Consider the following 20,467-nt stretch of genomic DNA (forward strand, 5'->3'; position numbering starts at 1 on the left):
CTAAATACATTGCAGTCTAGCTCTCTATGAAAATATGCAACTGTTCTTAATTATTAATTACCTTTTATAGTTTCAGATCGAGCTAGCTCTTAACATGTACTGGTAGGACTTGTCTCTTGATAATTAAAGTTTAATTAAGGTATTTAATTTTACATATCTTCTTCTGCTTCTTCTTCTTCTTCCTCAAGCTCACCCATGCAAGTTCTTCCATTCTTCAAATACAAACTTTAAATTTATATATCAATATTTCAATTAACTTGTTGCATAATTATATACAGAAAGAATGTGGAAGCTGAAGATTGCGGAGGGAGGACCCTGGCTGAGGACACTAAACAATCACGTGGGTCGACAACACTGGGAGTTTGATCCAGATGCCGGAACACCAGAAGAACGAGCCGAAGTGGAGAGAGTTCGTGAGGAGTTTACGAGAAACCGCTTTCGGATCAAACAAAGTGCTGATCTTTTGATGAGAATGCAGGTATCGGTCTTTTATATATTATGCCACATATAAATCTTGTATCGAGCTCATTAATTAATAACTAATTAAATAATTAACTGCGCCCATGCGCATGCAGCTTACAAAGGAAAACCCTAGTGGACCAATTCCGGCTGCAATTAAAGTGAAGGGAATAGAGGATATAACAGAGAAGACAGTGACAGCAACAATAAGAAGGTCTCTCAGCTTCTATTCCTCCCTCCAGGCCCATGATGGCCATTGGCCAGCTGAATCTGCCGGTCCCTTGTTCTTCATTCAACCTTTGGTTATAGCGTTGTATGTTTCTGGAGCATTGTGTGCCGTTCTAGGACCTGAACACCAGAAGGAAATTATTCGTTACATCTACAATCATCAGAATGAAGATGGAGGTTGGGGACTACACATAGAAGGTCATAGCACGATGTTTGGGTCAGCGCTAAGCTACATTGCGTTGAGGCTGCTAGGAGAGGGTCCTGATGATGGGGAAGGCATGGCCGTGGCAAGAGCCAGGAAATGGATTCTTGATCATGGTGGTGCGGTTGGAATTCCATCTTGGGGAAAGTTTTGGCTTACGGTACGTACATGCATATGGCCTTACATCTAATGCATCCTTGTTATAAACAATATTTCTATGCATGTTTGCAGACAACTAATTCATGTTAAATTCTAGTAGTGCATTCTCATAAATAAAAAATAATAATAATAAAATAAATAAATTAATAATTAATAATTAAAAAAATTGATAAGTTTCCCCTTATTTAAATTAATTAGGTACTTGGCGTATATGAGTGGTCAGGGTGCAACCCTTTGCCCCCTGAGTTCTGGCTTCTACCAAATATGTCTCCTATTCATCCAGGTTGGTCTATATTAACTTTGCAAACTGTTTTATAAGATTCCAAAGCATGTATCTGGTAGACGTAATAACAATACTAAATGATATATATATATATATATATATATATATATATTCCAACAGGGAAGATGTTATGCTATTGTCGGTTGGTGTACATGCCTATGTCATACTTATATGGGAAGAAGTTTGTTGGCCAAATCACCGGATTGGTTCGATCACTAAGACAAGAACTCTACACTGAGCCTTACTCTGACATTAACTGGACTAAAGCCAGAAACACTGTTGCAAAGGTTAGCTATCTAGCTAGTTGAGAACTAACTGCATGTTGCATACCTAAAGTTCAGAACTAATTATAGCAATATATACAAACATATGTATATTTCAGGAAGATTTGTATTATCCACACCCCCTGGTGCAAGATATGCTGTGGGGATTTCTTCACCATGTTGCTGAACCAATTCTGGCTCGTTGGCCCTTTTCTATCCTGAGAGAGAAGGCCCTAGAAGTAGCAATCGAGCACGTACACTACGAAGACGAGAACAGCAGATATCTTTGCATTGGAAGTGTTGAAAAGGTACCGTGTGCAAAATTAAAGAACGAAAATCAAACTTCATATAACAGCTTAGTTAATTTTAATGTAGATGAAATTGATCCTAGCTAGCTACCTGGGTTCATGCACGCGCAGGTGTTATGTTTGATTGCTTGTTGGGTCGACGATCCAAATTCGGAAGCGTACAAGCTTCACCTGGCTAGAATACCAGATTACTTTTGGATCGCTGAAGATGGCTTGAAATTTCAGGTTACTCAGATCGATCATCTATATTGAAAATAGTAAATACATAGATATAATTAAAAGAGAGGCCGCCTTCATTATTAAAGAAAAACCAAAAAATTTCAGTCTTTAAAATCCCAAAGGTATATATTGTCCTTTTTGTTTAAGGAAAACTAAAATTGGGAGAGAATTGAGTCGTACATTCATTGATAATAGGGGTCTCTTTATATAGAGGATTACAAGACATCGAATTAGAGTTGTACAAGGAAAGATAATCGTACAATTAATCGGATATATATGAATATCTCCGATAATATCTCTAATTTAAAACTCGATCTATTACAACTAGGTCAAGTAACTTAGAGTTTGGGCCAGACACATATTCTGGATTTACTTAAACACTCCCCTTTGTGTCGCCCAAACGTGGTGCTCCTCTTGTTGCCTCATTAAAAACCTTGCCGAATAACAAAAACCCAGTGGGACAAAAATAATATCCGTTGAAGGGGAATAAGAGCACAATACACCATTCACGTTTCGAGACCATACATGTAGACATCTCCTCCTAATGTCTGCATCTCTCACTACCAGAAAAAAGGTCTTTTACGGCCCACAATGCGGGCTGTAAATGACATTTTACAGCCCACAAATGCAGGCCGTATATGACAATTACTATTTACTACTCACATAAAATGCGCCTTAAATTAATGAGTCACAATGTGTGCAGTAAATGAGTCAAAAGTGCGCTGTAAAAGAGCAGTACATTTACAGCACACATACAATGCGCGCTGTAAATGAGTTTCAATGTGTGTCATAAATGAATCAAATGTGCGCCGTAAAAGAGGGTTACATTTACAGCACACATTTCATGCACGCCGTAAATGATGTTTAAGAAATTATAAAAAATAAAAATAAAAAAAATCTAAAAGATCACTATTTCCATATTTTTATTAGTAAATAAACATCATTTATATTATATATTTATTGTACATCAAATAAAATTTGCTTACAAGGAAAGAAAAATCGATAGCAAGCGAAACCAAACCTACACTACTACTTTACATTCATTTCTCTCATCCACTCTACAAGACAAGCAACTACTACACCAGTTGAAAGGCTTATTTGAACCATCTTCTTGTGTCTGAGTTGCTTTACAATTTTTTGTGATTACCTGCAATACAAAATCAACATTCAATGTGGTATTCACATTGACACGCAAGTGTTCATCACACAGCAAAATCATCCTAACAAGAGAACATCCTTGATACATAAAAAGCTACTAGCTTAGATAACCTGTGCCTTAATATAAAAATCATCCAAACTACTGCATTATACAAATCCCAGTCAACTACTGAGCTATACAAATCACAAATGTATCATCAAGCTTCAAGTATCAATGAAATAATGAGAGAAGGGAAATTCACAACATATCTTAACAAGTACTACTATGAAATTGATCACCAGTTCCTATAACAAGAAGGAATCCCCCATAGACATTGAAGATAAGTTTACCAGCATTGCTCAAAAAAGAATCAACTTTAAGTTAAAAACTTTAAAGAAGATGATAGGATATGTCCTTCTGTATATATCAGCTCACATGAAACCTAGAATCTCAGTTTATGAACATTTTGCATGACTAACCTTATGTCCTACTTTCTTCCTCCATTTAGCAATGTTACCTTGACTCTACCAAGTAAACTGGTACATTAGTTGTTAATGTTGGTGACCGAGAGGGTTTAATTAACGTTAGAGAGAGAGAGAGAGAGAGGACACAAGAAGTATAGTGGTTCGTCTCCCGCCTTCGTGGAGGACTACGTCCACTTGAATGTTTAACTATGTGTGTTGGGCCTTGCGGCCCAAAGGGGATTACATGAGTGTGTAATGGGATGTTGAGTAAGTGGGAAGGAGTCTCCTTTTATAAGTGAGGGAGGCTCCTTCCTTTACATGTTTTCCAATGTGGGATGCTAAAACCACTATTCTAATGTAGAAAGGACTATTATGGAGGCAACTTGGCAAGGCCGGGAAGGTGGTTTCCCGATGAGGTGTTGGCCGCTTCCGACTACCGTGGCATAGCTTGGACATCGGGCTACGGGATGCATGTCTCGGTTAGGCCCCACTATGGCTTGTGGGCCCTCCCAAGAGGGTGTTACTTATGCTTGGTGACATAGAAAATAGCCTTATTAGTAGAGGTATCTACAAGTCCCCGAAGTCCCCAAGTAAGAGGAGCTTCTTGGTTGGGGAGTTATAATCATGAAGTCATCAAGCATAAGCAACCAGGAGGCACGGAGCCCTTACACGTCCCCAAACTCCGTAAGCAAGAAGGGACTCTTTAACCTGCATAGCAAAGACAAAAGCGCACATATGTAGAATGCTTGTTGTGTTGGGCAACGTATGTGAGTTGCATTGATATGCATTGGCATATACAAATGTATGACGTGCATGATACATGTTGATGTATATATGTGAATGGCGCCGAGTGCGATCGATTATGACGTATAAATTCGAGAACACATATGGTTGTGTGACTATATCATGAGTAAGCATATGAATTGCATATGATGCGCGTGGTGCTCACAAGAGAACGAATGTGGTCGAGTTGACAAGGTTACGCTCGGTGTAAGTTTCATGAGTGCCATGAAGGCAAGCGTTTGTAATTTCGTGAAAGATGAATACGTGAACGCTTGTGTTTGTTTGGTTTTCACTCGTATTAATGGAAAGCGAAAAGAATTCGATTTGTTGCAAACGACAAATGGTAGAAGAATTCAATGTTCCATTAATGTGTATTATGTTGAGGGGATGCGAGTGTAAAACTTGGGGATGCCGGAAGGCAAGAGCGTGAAAGCTTGGGGGTACGGGGAAGGCGTGAACGGAAAGCTCGGGGTTGCCTAGAAGGCGTGAGCTAGAAGCTTGAGGTTGCCGGGAAGTCTTGAGCGGGTAGCTCAGGGGTTGCCGGGAAGGCGTGAGCGGAAAACTCGAGGTTGCCTGGAAAGTGTGAGCTGGAAGCTCAGGGGTGCTGGGAAGGTGTGAGGGGGAAGCTCGGCGTTGCCAGGAAGGCGTGAGCAGGAAGCTTAGAGGTGCCAGGAAGGCATGAGCGGGAAGCTCGGGGTTGCCTCGAAAGAGTGAGCGGAAGGAAGCTCGGGGTTGCCTCGAAAGAGTGAGCGGAAACTCGGGGTTGCCGGGAAGGCGTGAGCGGAAGCTCGTGAGTGGGAAGCTCAGGGTTGCAACGAAGGCGTGAGCGGAAGCTCGAGGGTACCGCGAAGGCGTTAGAGGAAGCTCGGGGTTGCAGTGAAGGAGTGAGCGGAAGCTCGGGGGTGCCGCGAAGGCGTGAGCGTTAGAGCTCGCGTGTGAGGAGCTCAGAGGTGCCTCAAAGGCTGTGGGCATTAGGTAGTGAACATAATCTTTGATACCCAAGCATCGAGGTTAACCACCGGATCAATGGCTGCAGTGGGCTGTGTTAACCAATCCCTTTACTCTTTCCCAGAGGAGAAAAGCTTGACTGTAATGTCGCGTAGCGGTCATTGTCATTATGAGGTGTTGCCTTACCACTTAGCAGTTGGTCGTAGACCATAGACTCATGGAGTCTAGACCCGTTTAGGTCTATTTCCCACGGGGAGAGTTTGACAGAGTATGGTGCCCGGAGGCTAGACCATATGTTTACATATAGAGTATATGTAAAGTTTGTAATTGTATGAACAATGACAAGTAGGTATAGCAAGTAATAATATGTGGATTTTATGGCCATGTGACATGCATAATAGATAGTGGCAAGTGTGATGGGTGTCCATATAAAATTTTGAGAGTAGCTTCCGATGAAAGCTATGAAGCATTGTGAACCTAGAGCTTAACTGTTAATGTTTAAGATTGAGCGGTGGCCCAAGTCTTGATTAACGCTGGTCCGATGGGCGGACTGCTACTTGCAACGTTCTCAGAGATTCCGCTACTTGTCAAGTAAAATACAAAGCGGCGTCAGAGGGAGACAGTGTTGGGCGGTCTTCTCTTCTCCAATGCCCAAATTAGTCAATGTATTTATATTGACAAAATACCAATAGGTAAGTAGTGAATGCGTAATTAATGAGGAGAGAGGAGAGAACCTCTTATAGGTGGGGAAGAGGCTAATCTCTTCCGTGTTTTCGATGTGGGACTGATATGCTTCAGTTCCCAGCTTCTGGAACTTCTGGAGCTTCTGATGCTATCTTGACGCTGCGCATCAGCGGTGATCTGGGGGTGAGCCGGGGCTCAGGCGGTAGCCTGCTTGGCTGTGCTTCCGTAGGTCACTCCACTGGTGGGAGTTGGTACCGCTAGCTGTAGCATGAGCGTGGCTCATTATAGCTAATTATGCTTAGCAAATGCTCATGTAAGTACATTAACTAAAGCATGTTGGATATGTTTGAGCGAGTTAGGTTGTGTTCGAGAAAGTTGAGTGTAGTTTAGCGGAGAGGCGCTGTGCGAGCATGCGGGGCGTGGCCCAAGCAAGTCGTGGCCATGCTCGATACCCAAGCGAGTCGTAACCATTGCAAGTGTTTATCCGAGCATGCTTAATTAAGTCATAAGTGTCACAAGCTTCTAGATATGACATAAGTTGTTTGAGTGTCACATGTTTATTTAATTTTGCAATTAAATAGAAGCATGGCATGTGTAACATGTACTTGTAGCGAAGTTGCTAATAACATTTTTGTATGTTGTAAACATGCCTAAGGATCATGAAGACATGTAAATACATATCAAGTGTGATATATTGTAGGCATGCTTAGAAGTAGTAAAAGCATGGCATTGGCATGGCACTAGCTCAAACTGAAAGAGCGTAAAGGAGGATATAGTTACTTATCTTATGCCGATTTGGAGTGGTTTCGATTTGGAATTGATACAAGTACCTGAATCATGTTGGAGTTGTCCAAGCATGACTCTCCATTGCTTTTGGCGAGTGAACCATAATAGATGACCAATGCTTCATTGACCGAAGAAGTGTTTGGTATGTCTCCTTAACAAGATAATTTTGTAATAATGCTAAGTGCTTGTAAAATGTATTTACTAGATAGCAATGGCAGTGAATTGCAATGGTGTAATGTTATTTATATTAAAGGTAAATTAATATATTTTGATTGGCCTAATTGATGAGAAAGATGGAACATGGCTAGCGGTGGCGGAGACCTGGTGATCAGCTGAGACTTGGTGCTGGTGCTAGTGGAGACTCGAAGTTCGGCGGAGACCTGGAGCTCGGCAGAGGCTCGGAGTTTGACGGAGACTCAGAGCTCTGTGGTAACAACAAACTTGGAGGTCGGCGGAGGCTCGAAGTTCAGCGGAGAGGGTGGCCAGCGGAGAGGATGATCGAAGATGGAATGGGTATCTAGAGTAATTTCTAGTGCCGGTTAAAATTTGCTGGTTTGCGTCCGTCGAGCGCTATATTGCAGCTGAGACTTGGTGGAATTGCCGGAGGTGTAGCAAGGTTTGGCGGAAGGCTCGCTGGTGCCCTGGGGCTTGGGCCTGTAGCCTCGTTACCGGGAGAGGGTCGCTAGGCTTGCTAGAGGGAGATGGTGGCTGGCTGTTGCTAGTGAAGCTGATTACCGCTGACAGAGCTAGCGGCGCTAGTGCTAAAGCGCTGGCAGCAATCATGCGGGGGCTCGGCGGAGGAGGCCTGATGCTTGGAGCTCCGCAGAGGCGCTAATGATGAGTGAAGCTTATGCTAAAGTGTCGATGGTAGATTTTTGGGTGTCACAAGTAAGTTGGCACCAATTTTTTTTTTTTTTTGGCTTTGACCACAGGTGCTAGGTGTTGACTAGCCATGCTTGGCGTTGACTAGCTTGGACTTGGTAGATAGCACAAGTTGCCGCTAATAGAGCTTGAGTAGCAGTGATCAAAATTGGGCACAAGTTGCTGCCAAGAATATTAATTATATAACTCAAAGTAAAAAATTGTTTTACGCTCCGTTAAGATGACTTAACTCAATGGTAAGTAACAAAGCCTTTGTGTTGGCTTCCCACAGACGGCGCCAATGTTAATGCTGGTGATCGAGGGAGTCTAATTAACGTTAAAGAAAGAGAGAGAGAGAGAAGACACAAGAAGTATAGTGGTTCTACATCCACTTGAATGTTTAACTATGTGTGTTGGGACTTGCGGCCCAAAGGGGATTACATGAGTGTGTAATGGGATGTTGAGTAAGTGGGAAGGAGTCTCCTTTTATAGGGGACGGAGGCTCCTTCCTTTACATGCTTTCCAATGTGGGATGCTAAAATCACTATTCTAGTGTAGAAAAGCCTATTATGGAGGCAACTTGGCAAGGCCGGGAAAGTGGCTTCCCGGCGAGGTGTTGGCCGCTTCCGACTACCGTGGCGTAGCTTGGACATCGAGCTATGGGATGCATGTCTCGGTTGGGTCCCATCATGGCTTGTAGGCCCCCCCAAGAGGGTGTTACTTATGCTTGGTGACATAGAAAATAGCCTTGCTAGTAGAGGTATCTACATCAATAATAAACGTGAGAGAGACATTAGAATCTCAGTTTATGAGCGTTTTGCATGACTAACCTTATGTCCTACTTTCTTACTCCATTTAGCAATGTTACCTTTGTTGAGAATGTGAAAAAATATAACTCCCACATTGGAAAAATATAACTTTGCTTATGGGTTTATAAGGGTTTGGGCCACTCCATCCATTGCCAATTAGTTTTGAATGCGAACCCTAGATTACTTTATCATGGTATTAGAGTCACGTTACCCACGTGTTTGGTTTCAGCGATGGCCACACGTGCTCACCGTCACCCAATATAACTTGTCCACGTGTATGGCTTGAGAAATCGCCACACATGCGGGGGCGTATTGAGAATGTGATAAAATATAACTCCTACATTGGAAAAATATAACTTTGCTTATGAGTTTATAAGGGTTTGGGTAACTTCATCCATTACCAATTGGTTTTAGATGCGAACCCCAGATTACTTTATCAACCTTGACTCTACCAAGTAAACTGGTACGTCAATAATAAACGTGAGAGAGACATTAAACTGCTAATTAAGATGTTAAGTAAAACTATTCCCTGTTGAGGCTTATCATTGTAGGAGACAAAGAAGGCATATCAGGGACAGCATACAAAGGATCTGAAATAACAATCAACATGGTCAAAATGGTAAGCCAGAGCCTTAAGTTTATAATAAAAAAGATATGTAAAATGTCAGCATACACAAACACAAAGGATAAAAGTACTATATATGGAAGCAAGCTGTAACCCAACCCAACTAGACCTAGCTTGAATAAGTGTTACTTGGGTACGAGAAACACAGTGAAAAATAGCATATGTTTAGACTAATCAGGAAGGATCTATGATGCCATTGTGGATTCCAGGATTTAAAGTTTTAATTAATGATGCTAACAGGCGACCCCGACACTCCCAATATGGTAGTGGAGACAACGATAATCAAAATAACCCTCTTCTGGTTGGAAAAGGATAAACCACTATTCCTTAAATAAAAACTAAATGCAGTATGAACAATAATCATGGTAACAAAGTAACCAGAACTGAATTTCAGTAAGTGAAAAGTCAACAACTACATACCTTAATACTGTAGTATCACCTCCCACAGTCAAGTTAAAACCCATTACCATATCATGAACAGTGAACACACATTGCACTAAACTCCCACATAACAATTCTCAATACACAATGCCAAACGATGTTCTCTTAGCTCAAAGAACCAAGCTAGACAAAACTATAGCCACTCTAACGCACACCCGCCAAAACCCAACACCCCAAATCTCAAAATTCTCATCATCCCAAGCTCAATTTAATCAAATATCCACTAACCCAGAACACTAAAATCAGTGACGAAATCAAAGACCCTTCCTTTAAAGTTGATCAAATGAGCAAATGGAATCGAGAACCATACCAAGTAAGTGATCTGGTGAACGAGGAGAGAAGGCGTGCTAGGAAAAGAGAAGGGACGTGTGAGATCATAGGGTGTCGAAGCCATGAGAGCACCATGTTTATTTTTCTCTATACACAAAAAGAAAAAGAAAGGCTCTTTCTTTCTTTCTTTCTTTTTGCTCTTTATATTTTTTTGGCTCAATCAAACGCATAAACAGAAAGGGTGCATATGTGAAATTTGTGATTGAATGAAGTCTGTGTATTTCATCAAACCACTGAACGCAAAAGAGAAGGAACTCACCCGCTAGGAGTCAAGCTTGATAGACGGCCCGAGAGCACCGTCAGCGGACAGAAGTTGCTGAATCCTGGATGGCAAGCTTAATCTTACAGTAGTCATATCTCCATCGCAACTTTCTCTACTGCAAAAACTACTTCAACCCCTAAAACCCAAACAAATACCACAAAATCAAACCAAAAACTGAACCACAGAGATAGGGAATCGACGATGAGATAAAACCCGAAATCCCTAAAACCAACCAAGTTTGAAGCTTTTGATTGAAAAAGTAGATCAGCTAAATGCAAACAGCGATAGATACAGAGAAAGAGGGAGAAAGAGAGAGTGGCCAGAGTACCTGAGAGAGGACCGAGAGAGAGGCAATGGATGCATACACATCCTGCGGTGGAAGCCTCGAAAGGTCGCGTAGAGCAGAGAGAGAGGGATTTGAAAAAGAAAGAGAAACCCCCGAAAGTGAAAGAGAGACGACGAATATAAGGGGTTTGTGTAGATCTGGCTCTCTTCTTCTTCGCTTTAGTGGTTCTTCCTTAGATCTGAAAGGAATTTTAAAAAATCAGAAACAAGCCCTAATTGAATTTGGAAGAGACATATTCACTCACCTAATGACCGGAATATTGGCTCCAGCCTTTATATCGATGGGATGGGATCGAGCGAGGATGAAGAGAAGAAGAGGAAACAAGATGAGAGATGAATGAGAGATCTGGGCTGTTAGCTTTTATCTTTTCGAATGTCAAATAAAAGGTTTGGTGGGAAATTTGAAATTAGCTAAACTGACTTAGCGGGATTCTTGAATGTTTGCTAGTCATTTACAGCGCACAGTAGAGCAAGTCGTTAATGACTTTAGAAACACCATTTACGGCACACATGAAAGCGCGCTGTAAAAGACCGAAATGAAGTCTTTTACGACACACAAAAAAAGCATGTCGTAAATAAAACATGACATTTACGACGCGCATGCAAAGCACGCCGTAAAAGATTAGAAAGTGAAGTCTTTTAAGGCACACAAAAAAACACGCCGTTAGTGACACTCTTTTAAGGCGCATTAATTTATGCACGCCGTAATTTGCACGTCGTAAAAGACAAGTTTTCTGGTAGTGTCCCCCTGATGACCACGGTCATGGGAGTTTGGATAACTTCCGCAAACGATGCTAACAACATGTTTCTCGAAAGTGGAATTTAGGCAATGACTTAGTGAGCAAGTCTGCCACATTGTCCTCATATTGAACCTAGTTCACTTTGATCTTGAGGAAAGTCTGTTGTTGCTAATTATCCTTGATGTTGTCGCTTTTGATGTAGCCTTGCTTCATTTGTTCAAAACAAGCAGCATTATCCTAAATGCTTGTAGGCTCATCTGTGGTAGACTTCAAACCACAATTGTTGGAACATACGTAATTATGGATCCAATCCATATACATTCAAGAACCACTTCGTGAAAAGCAATAATATCTGCATTGTCCGAAGATATAGCGACTAGGGTCTGTTCTGTAGACCTCCAAGATATCACGGTCCTTACCCATGGTAAACACTTAACCAGTTTGGGAAGACCTTTTTGTGGGTTAGAGAGATACCCAACATCAACAAAACCTTCCAAAACACATGTTGTTTTGGGATGGGGATAGAGGACGCAGGCCAATTTTGGCGGCGTTCCTGGTGTGTGATGGGTCCAAATCCATCATCTCTTTGTAGAGATAGAACAAACTCATATCAATCGTACATCTCAAATACCGAAAGATATCTTTTACATCAATCCAATGGCGTCGCAAAGATGTACCTTAGCTAACAAGTTCAGTGCATATGAGATATCTGGTCTTATACATTGAGCTAAGTACAATAATGCACCTATTGTACTTAAGCATGACACTTTTGTCTTTAGCACGTCTTCATCATCATCCTTTGGACGAATAGGATCCTTTTCAGGATCAAAACTACGGACGATCATGGGGGTGCTTGAAGGTTTGACCTTGTCAAAATGCCTAAGCATCTATCAACACGATGCTCAAGTTCCAAACTGAGCTATAATCATTTTCTCCCAAAATCCTTCATCTCAAAACCGGATTTCAAGTGTTCAGTGGTTTCCTTTAACTCTTTAAGGGCTTCCAATGAAGATTATATCCAACATGAACCGCGATGGAATCCGAAACTTGTTATGAAAACGCGCAGTCATATCCCTTTCCAATCAAGTAGTCACTTTAGTGAGAGTTTCAACCTTATTGTAAACGCGCTCCGTGGTCTAGACCACTTGCCTTGGATAAATGAAGTTCACTATGAATCTTCATGTACATTCCGTAGCTAGATCCCCATAGAGATACGTAGTGACCACATTTGTAAGCTGCATGTTCAGTTATTTAAAACCTACCAAACTGACAGGGTAGTAGAGTGCAGTGACATCCATTACAAGAGAATATGTCTCATCGTAGTCAATTCCAGGGCGTTTTGTGAGAAGCCTTGCGCCATAAGGCGAGATTACCATCTCTTTTTCTCAACACGCTTTCTAACGAAGGCCCATTAATTAATAGGTTTTATGTTAGGAGGTGTTTGCATCATTGACTCAAAAAACTTCTTCTTCGTTAGAGAATCCAACTTAACCTAGATCGCATCTTTCCATTTAGGCCAAATTTCTCCACATTGGCATTCATTCATCAACGGAGCATGGTTCGATATCATCGGACTCAACAAACTCATACGCAACGAAATGTGCGATTACATCATCAATTATGATAGAGTTTCTATCCCACGTCTCATGTACGCTAGTGTAATTTTCAAAGAACTCTATATTCTCAAGAATAGGTTCTGACGTTGAGGCGTCCCCCAACGATAACCATAATCCGGAAGATTCATATGAGACGGATTTTGAGTCTTGATGATCAAAGGATTGGAATGTGCCAAAATATCATTCGAACCCATGGGCCTCCCATGCATCCCAACTGAGGCCATGGCCTATAACGCCAGAGTGTCACTCTCTTTAGCATTGGCACTATGCCTACCTCCGTGTAGGGTGGCGCTATGTCCTCTCATAGGGACGTCCTTCCTTGCAGGCATATTTGTAGCAGATGTATGATTTTGTCACTTTAACAAGGATCGAGATGAGACATAGTGGGGACAGACCACGACAATTCCTGTCGTTCCTGCTGAACATTCGTGTTCTTATCTCCCCCTAACGACGAGAAGCCTGTCTCATCAAAGTGACAATCTGCAAGACATGCGGTAAAGAGATCACCTAGCAAGGGCCTTAAGTGGCGGACAATTGTTGGAATCTCAAATCCAACATAGTTGCCCATTCGTCTGTAAGGACCCATCATAGTACGTTGTGGCGGCCAATTGGCACATAAATGACACACTCAAATATGCGTAAGTACACTACTGGTACCCAGTCACTAGCTGTAACGCATAGGTAGATTGAGTGGTGGTGGGTCATAGACTAATTAGCATAGTTGCATGCAATATTGCATCACCCCAAGCGGATATAAGGAGATTGATGCACATTACCAATGTCCAGATTACCATCGTAGTTGTTTCTATGAGACCATTTAGGTGTGTACATGGGAATATGTTGTCCAATATTAGTCTCATTGCAATAACCATTGAAAGTCTTTGATGTAAACTCTCTAGGATTGTCAAGTCCAATTGATTGAATAGGATGATCCGGGGAGTGAGCCCGTTGTCATTTGATATATGCTAGGGGTGTAGCATAAGCAGCATTACAAGTGGACAATGGCACAACACGTGACCAATATGTTTGCTTGTCATCCAATATCATGAGAAATTTAAACGTCCGCAAGTTGGTTGAACTAGTCCACAGAATCCCCACGGACTCTATGTAAGATAGAATGAGTATTTTCATATCCTTTTCATAGGATGGTCTCAGTCCTAACTTCCCTAAGGAACAAACTTTGTAAAATGAACGAGAGGCTTTAGAAGCAACTAATGAGGATTTTGGTTGGGCCTGAGCGTCTGAAACATTATTTGAAGCAAAGTTGGTAATTGTACCATCACCTAGGGCGCCATCACCATGATGGACGCCATCCATGGCATCATGGATAGGGATTGTGCCAGCCCTGGGCTGGTGGTGGACAGCGGTGGCGCCAGAAGCAGCGGCGACGATCACACGTAGTCCAGGAATCAATTTTTGATTCATGCATCGTTTCGCTCGAGAGAAAGGATGTCCATGTGAAGTCTTTAGTAGATGGATCATCGTATCATGACTGAGATGACCTATCCTATCGTGACAAAGCCAATATGTGTCTAAATCCAAGAGATCTTCTCTCATAACTTTATTGGATTTAATAGCTCGAATAGTGACATAAAGTCCACTAGAGAGACACATAAACTTCTTTAAGATGCGCCCTTGTTCGCAATCTTTAAAGGTATTGCAAAGGAACTTATTTTCATTCTCTACATGCTTTTTCACATGGAATCCGTTGGCTATTCATAGGTGTGATTTGTCCTAAGAGTGTAGAGAGTTTCTGTGACAGTAATCAAGGTGCCATTTGGCAAGGGGAACTTGGGCTATTCCATGTCCTCGAATTAATACTGATGGCCCAGCTATCGTAGTCACAAATTAATATGTTCAGAATAAAAATGGAGTCATAATGAAAAGAACTCGAAATTTTATTCATAAGCCAACATAGTACATCATTGTCTCTTAACCATTAGGAGAATCTAATCCAAATGCTAGCTAATGCAAAACAAAGGTAGTCGTTTGACTTCTTTCAATAACTCCAAAATAAATATGATCAGGTGAGTAGAGAGATGTCGGTGGAGTAAAGCTCGCTTAAGTACCACTTATCTCAAAACCCTCCTAGACATCATACTCATTTTGGATGAGCCTATGTGAAGAAAAACTAAACCAATGGCATTTACTACAAAATATATGGCAATTGCCTATTACATCTCTTGGAAAAATAAAGACATAAACAGAGTTGGCGATCTATTGATACCAGCCAGATTTGTAGTCTTCAACCCTTCACTCTAGATCATCTTCTTAATCTTCTTGTTCCACATAGTGAGCTTCTCTTGCTTCACAATATGCTTTGTAGGCGGTGACAATTTCTTCACAAGCTCTACAAATGTGTGCCCAATGACCGGATACTCCACATCGAGTACATACATCTCTTTGCTCATACTCCATTGATTGAGGTGCTTTGAAAGCGTCATTTAGATGGCTTTTAGTGTTGGTGGCGCCACCAACATGGCCACAGGCGTTGCCTCTCTCTCTCTTTCCATGTTGACCTCTTCGCTTCCGTGTTCGCCTATTTTAGCGGTTACCTTCACAAGTAGAGCGATTATATGGACCAGAACGTCCAAGAGTATCCGTAAGATTAGGGTTTCGCTCTTGGCTCCCTCTCTTAGGGGCGTGACTATAATTAGATTCTGGAATATGCTCTGTTTCCACGGATCTTGAATTATAGTTCTTCAGAAAGATGTTGGCATGATTTTCAGCAACATTCATAGCTCCAATTAGTCATGATCGAAACCTTGTGATCTGTCCTACAGTAACATTGATTTGATAGTTCTTAGCAACCATCAATGCAGAGACTGGGAAGATAGAGAGAGTCTCTCAATCAACATCGCATCTGTGATCTCTTTACCACAGAAATTCATTAAGGATTTAATGCGAAGTGCTTCTAAGTTGTAGTCAAGAACTATTTGCTTCCAAAACTTGAGCTTACTCAACAGTTAGCACGTCCTGGCTAGGCTGGAGAATCGTATCTAGGATTCCATCAGCCTTGAGATGCTGGCGGACATCACGAACCCACCTGTGATATCCAGAGCTAGCTATTCCCAATGGAGCAAAGTCCAATTTATTCAAGTTACTCATCTTGAAAGAGAACAAGAAAAATGGTTAGTTTTGGAGCGGAAAAAGCTACCACGAAAACATATAAAATTTCTGAGCGTAATCGCTTCCAAGAAATTCAATTCCAAGAGGTATTGGATTAGATCAAAACAATGACGTAAGTGGTCGATCATAAATTCTCTACAAACTCTAAGTTTGGAGATTTCAACAAGCTCTAAGCTTGGAGTGAGCACGAACCCCCACAGTTCTACTTAATTAGGTCTACCCTATGATGAAGAAAAGGGGGTAGAAGAAGGGAGTTTGCAAGTCCTCGAGAAAAAGAAGAGAAAAGGAACAAAAACTCTAAAAACGGGAACTTTAAAACATACCTTTAATTAGGGTTTCTGGTGTGGCTAGAGGTGTGGCATGGTGTGGCGTGCTGTGGCAAGGTGTGGCGCACTGTGGCTCACTGTGGTGAGCAGTGGCAGGGATGTGGATCGCAGTGGCAAGGTGTGGCAGCACTATGGCTCTCTGTGGCAAGGTGTGGCAAGGCTATGGCACGCTATTACAGGGTGTTCTAGGGTTTTAGGATTTTTGGTTTTTGGGATTTTAGCATTAGAGCTTCGTGCTGATGACATGTTTAAGGAAAACTGAAATTGGAAGAGAATTGAGTCGTACTTTCATTGATAATAGGGGCCTCTTTATATAGAGGATTACAAGACATAGAATCAGAATTGTACAAGGAAAGATAATCGTACAATTAATCGGATATCTATGAATATCTCTAATTTAAAACCCTATTACAACTAGGTCAAGTAACTTAGAGTTTGGGTCAGACACATATTCTGGATTTACTTGAACACTTTTTTTTTTTTAATCGAACGATCCATCACTTAACCAATGTATCATATTCACTATTATGTACGTGCTACACGTACTTCAGAGTTTTGGTAGTCAAATGTGGGACGCAGCCTTTGCAATCCAAGCAATACTCTCTTGTGACCTAAATGAAGAAAATGGGACAACACTTCGAAAAGCGCACGACTTTGTGAAGGCTTCACAGGTTATATCTACATCGATATCCCTTGAATCTTGATCAGATACATATATATATATATATACATATACATATATATATATATATATATATATATATATACAGAGAGAGAGAGAGAGAGAGACAGAGAGAGGAATTTGTTCAGGAAGGGAGGTCCATTCCTTAGCTAAGGAACATTTTCCATATTTTGACAATTTTTTTATCACATATTAACCGTTCAGTTTTTAGGTTCTAATCTATAGATTACTTCTGCAAATTTTCAGCCAATTTGATGATCGTTAATTAATGTATCGAACTCGATTAAATCAATGAACAAACCGAATCTGTCCAACCTGAACCATTGGTGTTTATAATGGTAAATTGCAGTTTTGGATGCTTTAACGATCATCAATTTGGACGAAATTTTGCAAAATTGATCTATACATTAGGACCTAAAAACTGAACGGTTAACATGTGAATATGTGATCGAAAAGTGGTTAAAATATGGAAATCCGTTCCTTTACTAAGGAACGGACCTCCGGTCCGTTAGTAGTCGTGTGTGTGTTACATACACACACAATATTTGATACTGATATTTGTTATTTTGAACTGAACCCAATCAAAACAAAGGTTCGAGAAAACCCTGGTGACAACTTCGCAGCCATGTACCGACACATATCTAAAGGCGCATGGACATTCTCAATACAGGACCATGGTTGGCAAGTCTCCGACTGCACTTCAGAAGGACTAAAGGTTTCTAGTTAGCTGGTGCTCCAACGACCCAAAATAAGTTGGGTCATCAAGATCGATATCGAGATTCTTTAATTATTTTTTATTTTTTCTGTATTAATCACAGGTTGCACTCTTGCTCTCGCAAATGCCAGAGAAACTAGTTGGGGAAGGAATGGAAAAAGAATGTTTTTATGATGCTGTGAATGTTATTCTTTCTTTACAAGTAAGAACCAATTATCTGAGCATTAGGTATGGTACTTGCTAGCTATAGTAATATATATATATATATATATATATATATATATATATATTATGTGTGTGTGTGTGTTTTTTAACTACACGCATTCTTCCTCAATTTCATTAACTAATTTACCTTTTTAACAATATTAATTAATTTCAGAGCATCAGTGGCGGTTTCCCTGCTTGGGAGCCTCAAAGAGCATTTCGATGGTTGGAGGTAATCAGTAATGCTTATTGTACTTTAATAGTTTAATATCGATCTAATTAGTCAATTTTTAGATATATGAACACATAATATTTGATACATTCGTAAATACTTTTTTTCTTTTACAGATATTCAACCCCACAGAGTTCTTTGAAGATACTCTTATTGAACGAGAGTACGTATGATCGATCACTAATTTCTTTGAAAGCTTCAATATATATCCGAGTGTTTCTTCATTAATTTCTAAGGCTCATTGTATATGGAAACATGTAATTAATTATCTTAGGTACGTAGAATGCACTGCATCAGCAGTTCAAGGTCTAGCACTCTTTAGAAGATTGTATCCCAACCATCGAAGAAAGGAAATAGACAGTTGCATATCAAGAGCAATTCGTTACATTGAAGAAACACAAAACCCTGATGGTTCATGGTAATTTAGTTTTAGGTTTTTCTTTTTTTCTATTTCCGAAACTACGTTACAGCCCATGTCAAAAAATATATACGTATATAATCGTATGCCATCCATATTTACCTTGTTACTTTTTTTTTAAATCTATATATAACTAATGACCAATATTTACTTAGTTCTGTTTCGTGTGCAACAATTTTAACCCTAGACGTATGCATTGGCTTCTTGTTTTTTTTTTTTTTTTTTTTTTTTTCTTTTTGAACTTATAGATATGGTAGGTAAGCACACATTCGACTAACTCAAGTTGCATGACTAACAGGTACGGATGCTGGGGTATTTGCTACACATATGGTACCTGGTTTGGTGTAGGAGCACTAGCATCCTGTGGGAAGAAGTACCAGAATAGTCCCATATTGCGCAAAGCCTGTGCATTTTTGCTATCAAAGCAGCTACCCGATGGTGGATGGGGAGAGAGCTACCTTTCCAGTCAAAATAAGGTGATTAACTAATTAAGCCAAAAGATAACCCAAACAGTACTAGCTACTTAAGCATGCACAAGAACTAGCTCAAAATTATAGATGTCGATGCATGTTTTCAGGTTTATACAAATCTAGAAGGCAACCGCGCTAATCTGGTACACACTGCATGGGCTTTATTGTCCCTCATCGATGCCGGGCAGGTCAGCATATATAATAATTATCATTATACCACATTCCAGACATCTTAACCAACATAAATTTAGACCCAAATTAAATCTTAAATTTGGTGATCAAATTCAGGGTGAAGTAGATCCAACCCCCATTCATCGTGGAATAAGGGTTTTGATCAATTCACAAATGGAGGACGGTGACTTCCCTCAACAGGTACTTAATTAATAATCATACGTACATATACGTACTTTCTCTTTTTCATGTCTCTAAACCCATTATCTTGTTTCTTATATGTATTCATATGTTTACATACATACCTAATGAGCTCATTCTCGTATTACGTACTACAGGAAATTACTGGAGTATTCATGAGAAATTGTACACTAAACTACTCCTCATATCGTAATATCTTCCCGAAATGGGCTCTCGGGGAGTACCGCCGACGCATTCTGATGCTTACGTCTTGAAATTCCTGATATGCATGTCACAGGGAAATATGATCGTGATACTAAATTAAGCTGTTCATATGATTAATAGGTATATATAGCAGTACTCCCACCAAATAATCTGAAAAACAATGTCGACACCTCCACAATACTATACATTATATTACTTTTGAAAATAAGCATGACCACTCTTATGATATATATTTGCCTTAAAAGAAGCAAATATATTGCTAAGTCGATCAAGAAACTCTTCCTAAGTGTGTTTGCATCTGTGTTTGTACGGTCTTCCTTGTTTTTATAGATACCTAAATGCATATGAATGTAACTCCATTCATGGAATGTTTGTAGTTTGTAATGACGGATATTTATATTGGAAAATCCATTATTATTATATTCTTATACAAGTAACTAAGGCTGCACACGGATTGGGTTGGATCGGTTTTGACTCCAAACCATCTTTATGCCAAAGTGAGCGGTTTAGGCATTTTGGAAAACCGGTCAAAAAAAAAAAAACTCAATCCGACCCAATTAAAGATGGTTTGGTTTGGTCGATTAGGCGGTTTTCAATATTATAACATGCTCCTTTCAAAAAAAATATTAACATGCTATTTATGAAAAAATTCATAGTAAAAATTCAATCTCAAGAATTGAAATTGTGTTAAATTATCTAAATTTAAAATTCAATAATTAAAATTCAAAACATATAGTCCAAACTAAAACCTAAATTTGATTT

At 40.3% G+C, this 20,467-nt stretch overlaps 1 protein-coding gene across 1 annotated transcript; it reads left to right on the forward strand.

Annotated features, from left to right (window-relative positions):
• Positions 1-282: 282 nt before the first annotated feature.
• LOC112197150 (lupeol synthase-like) lies at positions 283-19,934 on the forward strand. Its single transcript, XM_040518342.1, has 16 exons — positions 283-478; positions 576-1,049; positions 1,247-1,331; positions 1,452-1,618; positions 1,714-1,902; positions 2,014-2,127; positions 16,960-17,079; positions 17,683-17,805; positions 17,909-18,007; positions 18,185-18,241; positions 18,358-18,404; positions 18,516-18,659; positions 18,958-19,135; positions 19,237-19,317; positions 19,418-19,501; positions 19,639-19,934. Exons 1-16 carry the CDS (start codon positions 284-286, stop codon positions 19,753-19,755), a joined length of 2,274 nt encoding a protein of 757 aa, XP_040374276.1. The 5' UTR covers position 283; the 3' UTR covers positions 19,756-19,934.
• Positions 19,935-20,467: the final 533 nt, after the last annotated feature.

This window comes from Rosa chinensis, chromosome 4, assembly GCF_002994745.2.
Source record: "Rosa chinensis cultivar Old Blush chromosome 4, RchiOBHm-V2, whole genome shotgun sequence".
NCBI lineage: Eukaryota > Viridiplantae > Streptophyta > Magnoliopsida > Rosales > Rosaceae > Rosa > Rosa chinensis.

What these genes read in the sequence shown, in the direction of transcription:
- LOC112197150 (XM_040518342.1), top strand. Translation starts at nt 284, where the DNA reads ATGTGGAAGCTGAAGATTGCGGAGGGAGGACCCTGGCTGAGGACACTA. An exon ending in CCCTCATCGATGCCGGGCAG is followed by an intron (nt 19,318 to 19,417) that starts GTCAGCATATAT and finishes GATCAAATTCAG; the next exon opens with GGTGAAGTAGATCCAACCCC. An exon ending in ACGGTGACTTCCCTCAACAG is followed by an intron (nt 19,502 to 19,638) that starts GTACTTAATTAA and finishes TACGTACTACAG; the next exon opens with GAAATTACTGGAGTATTCAT.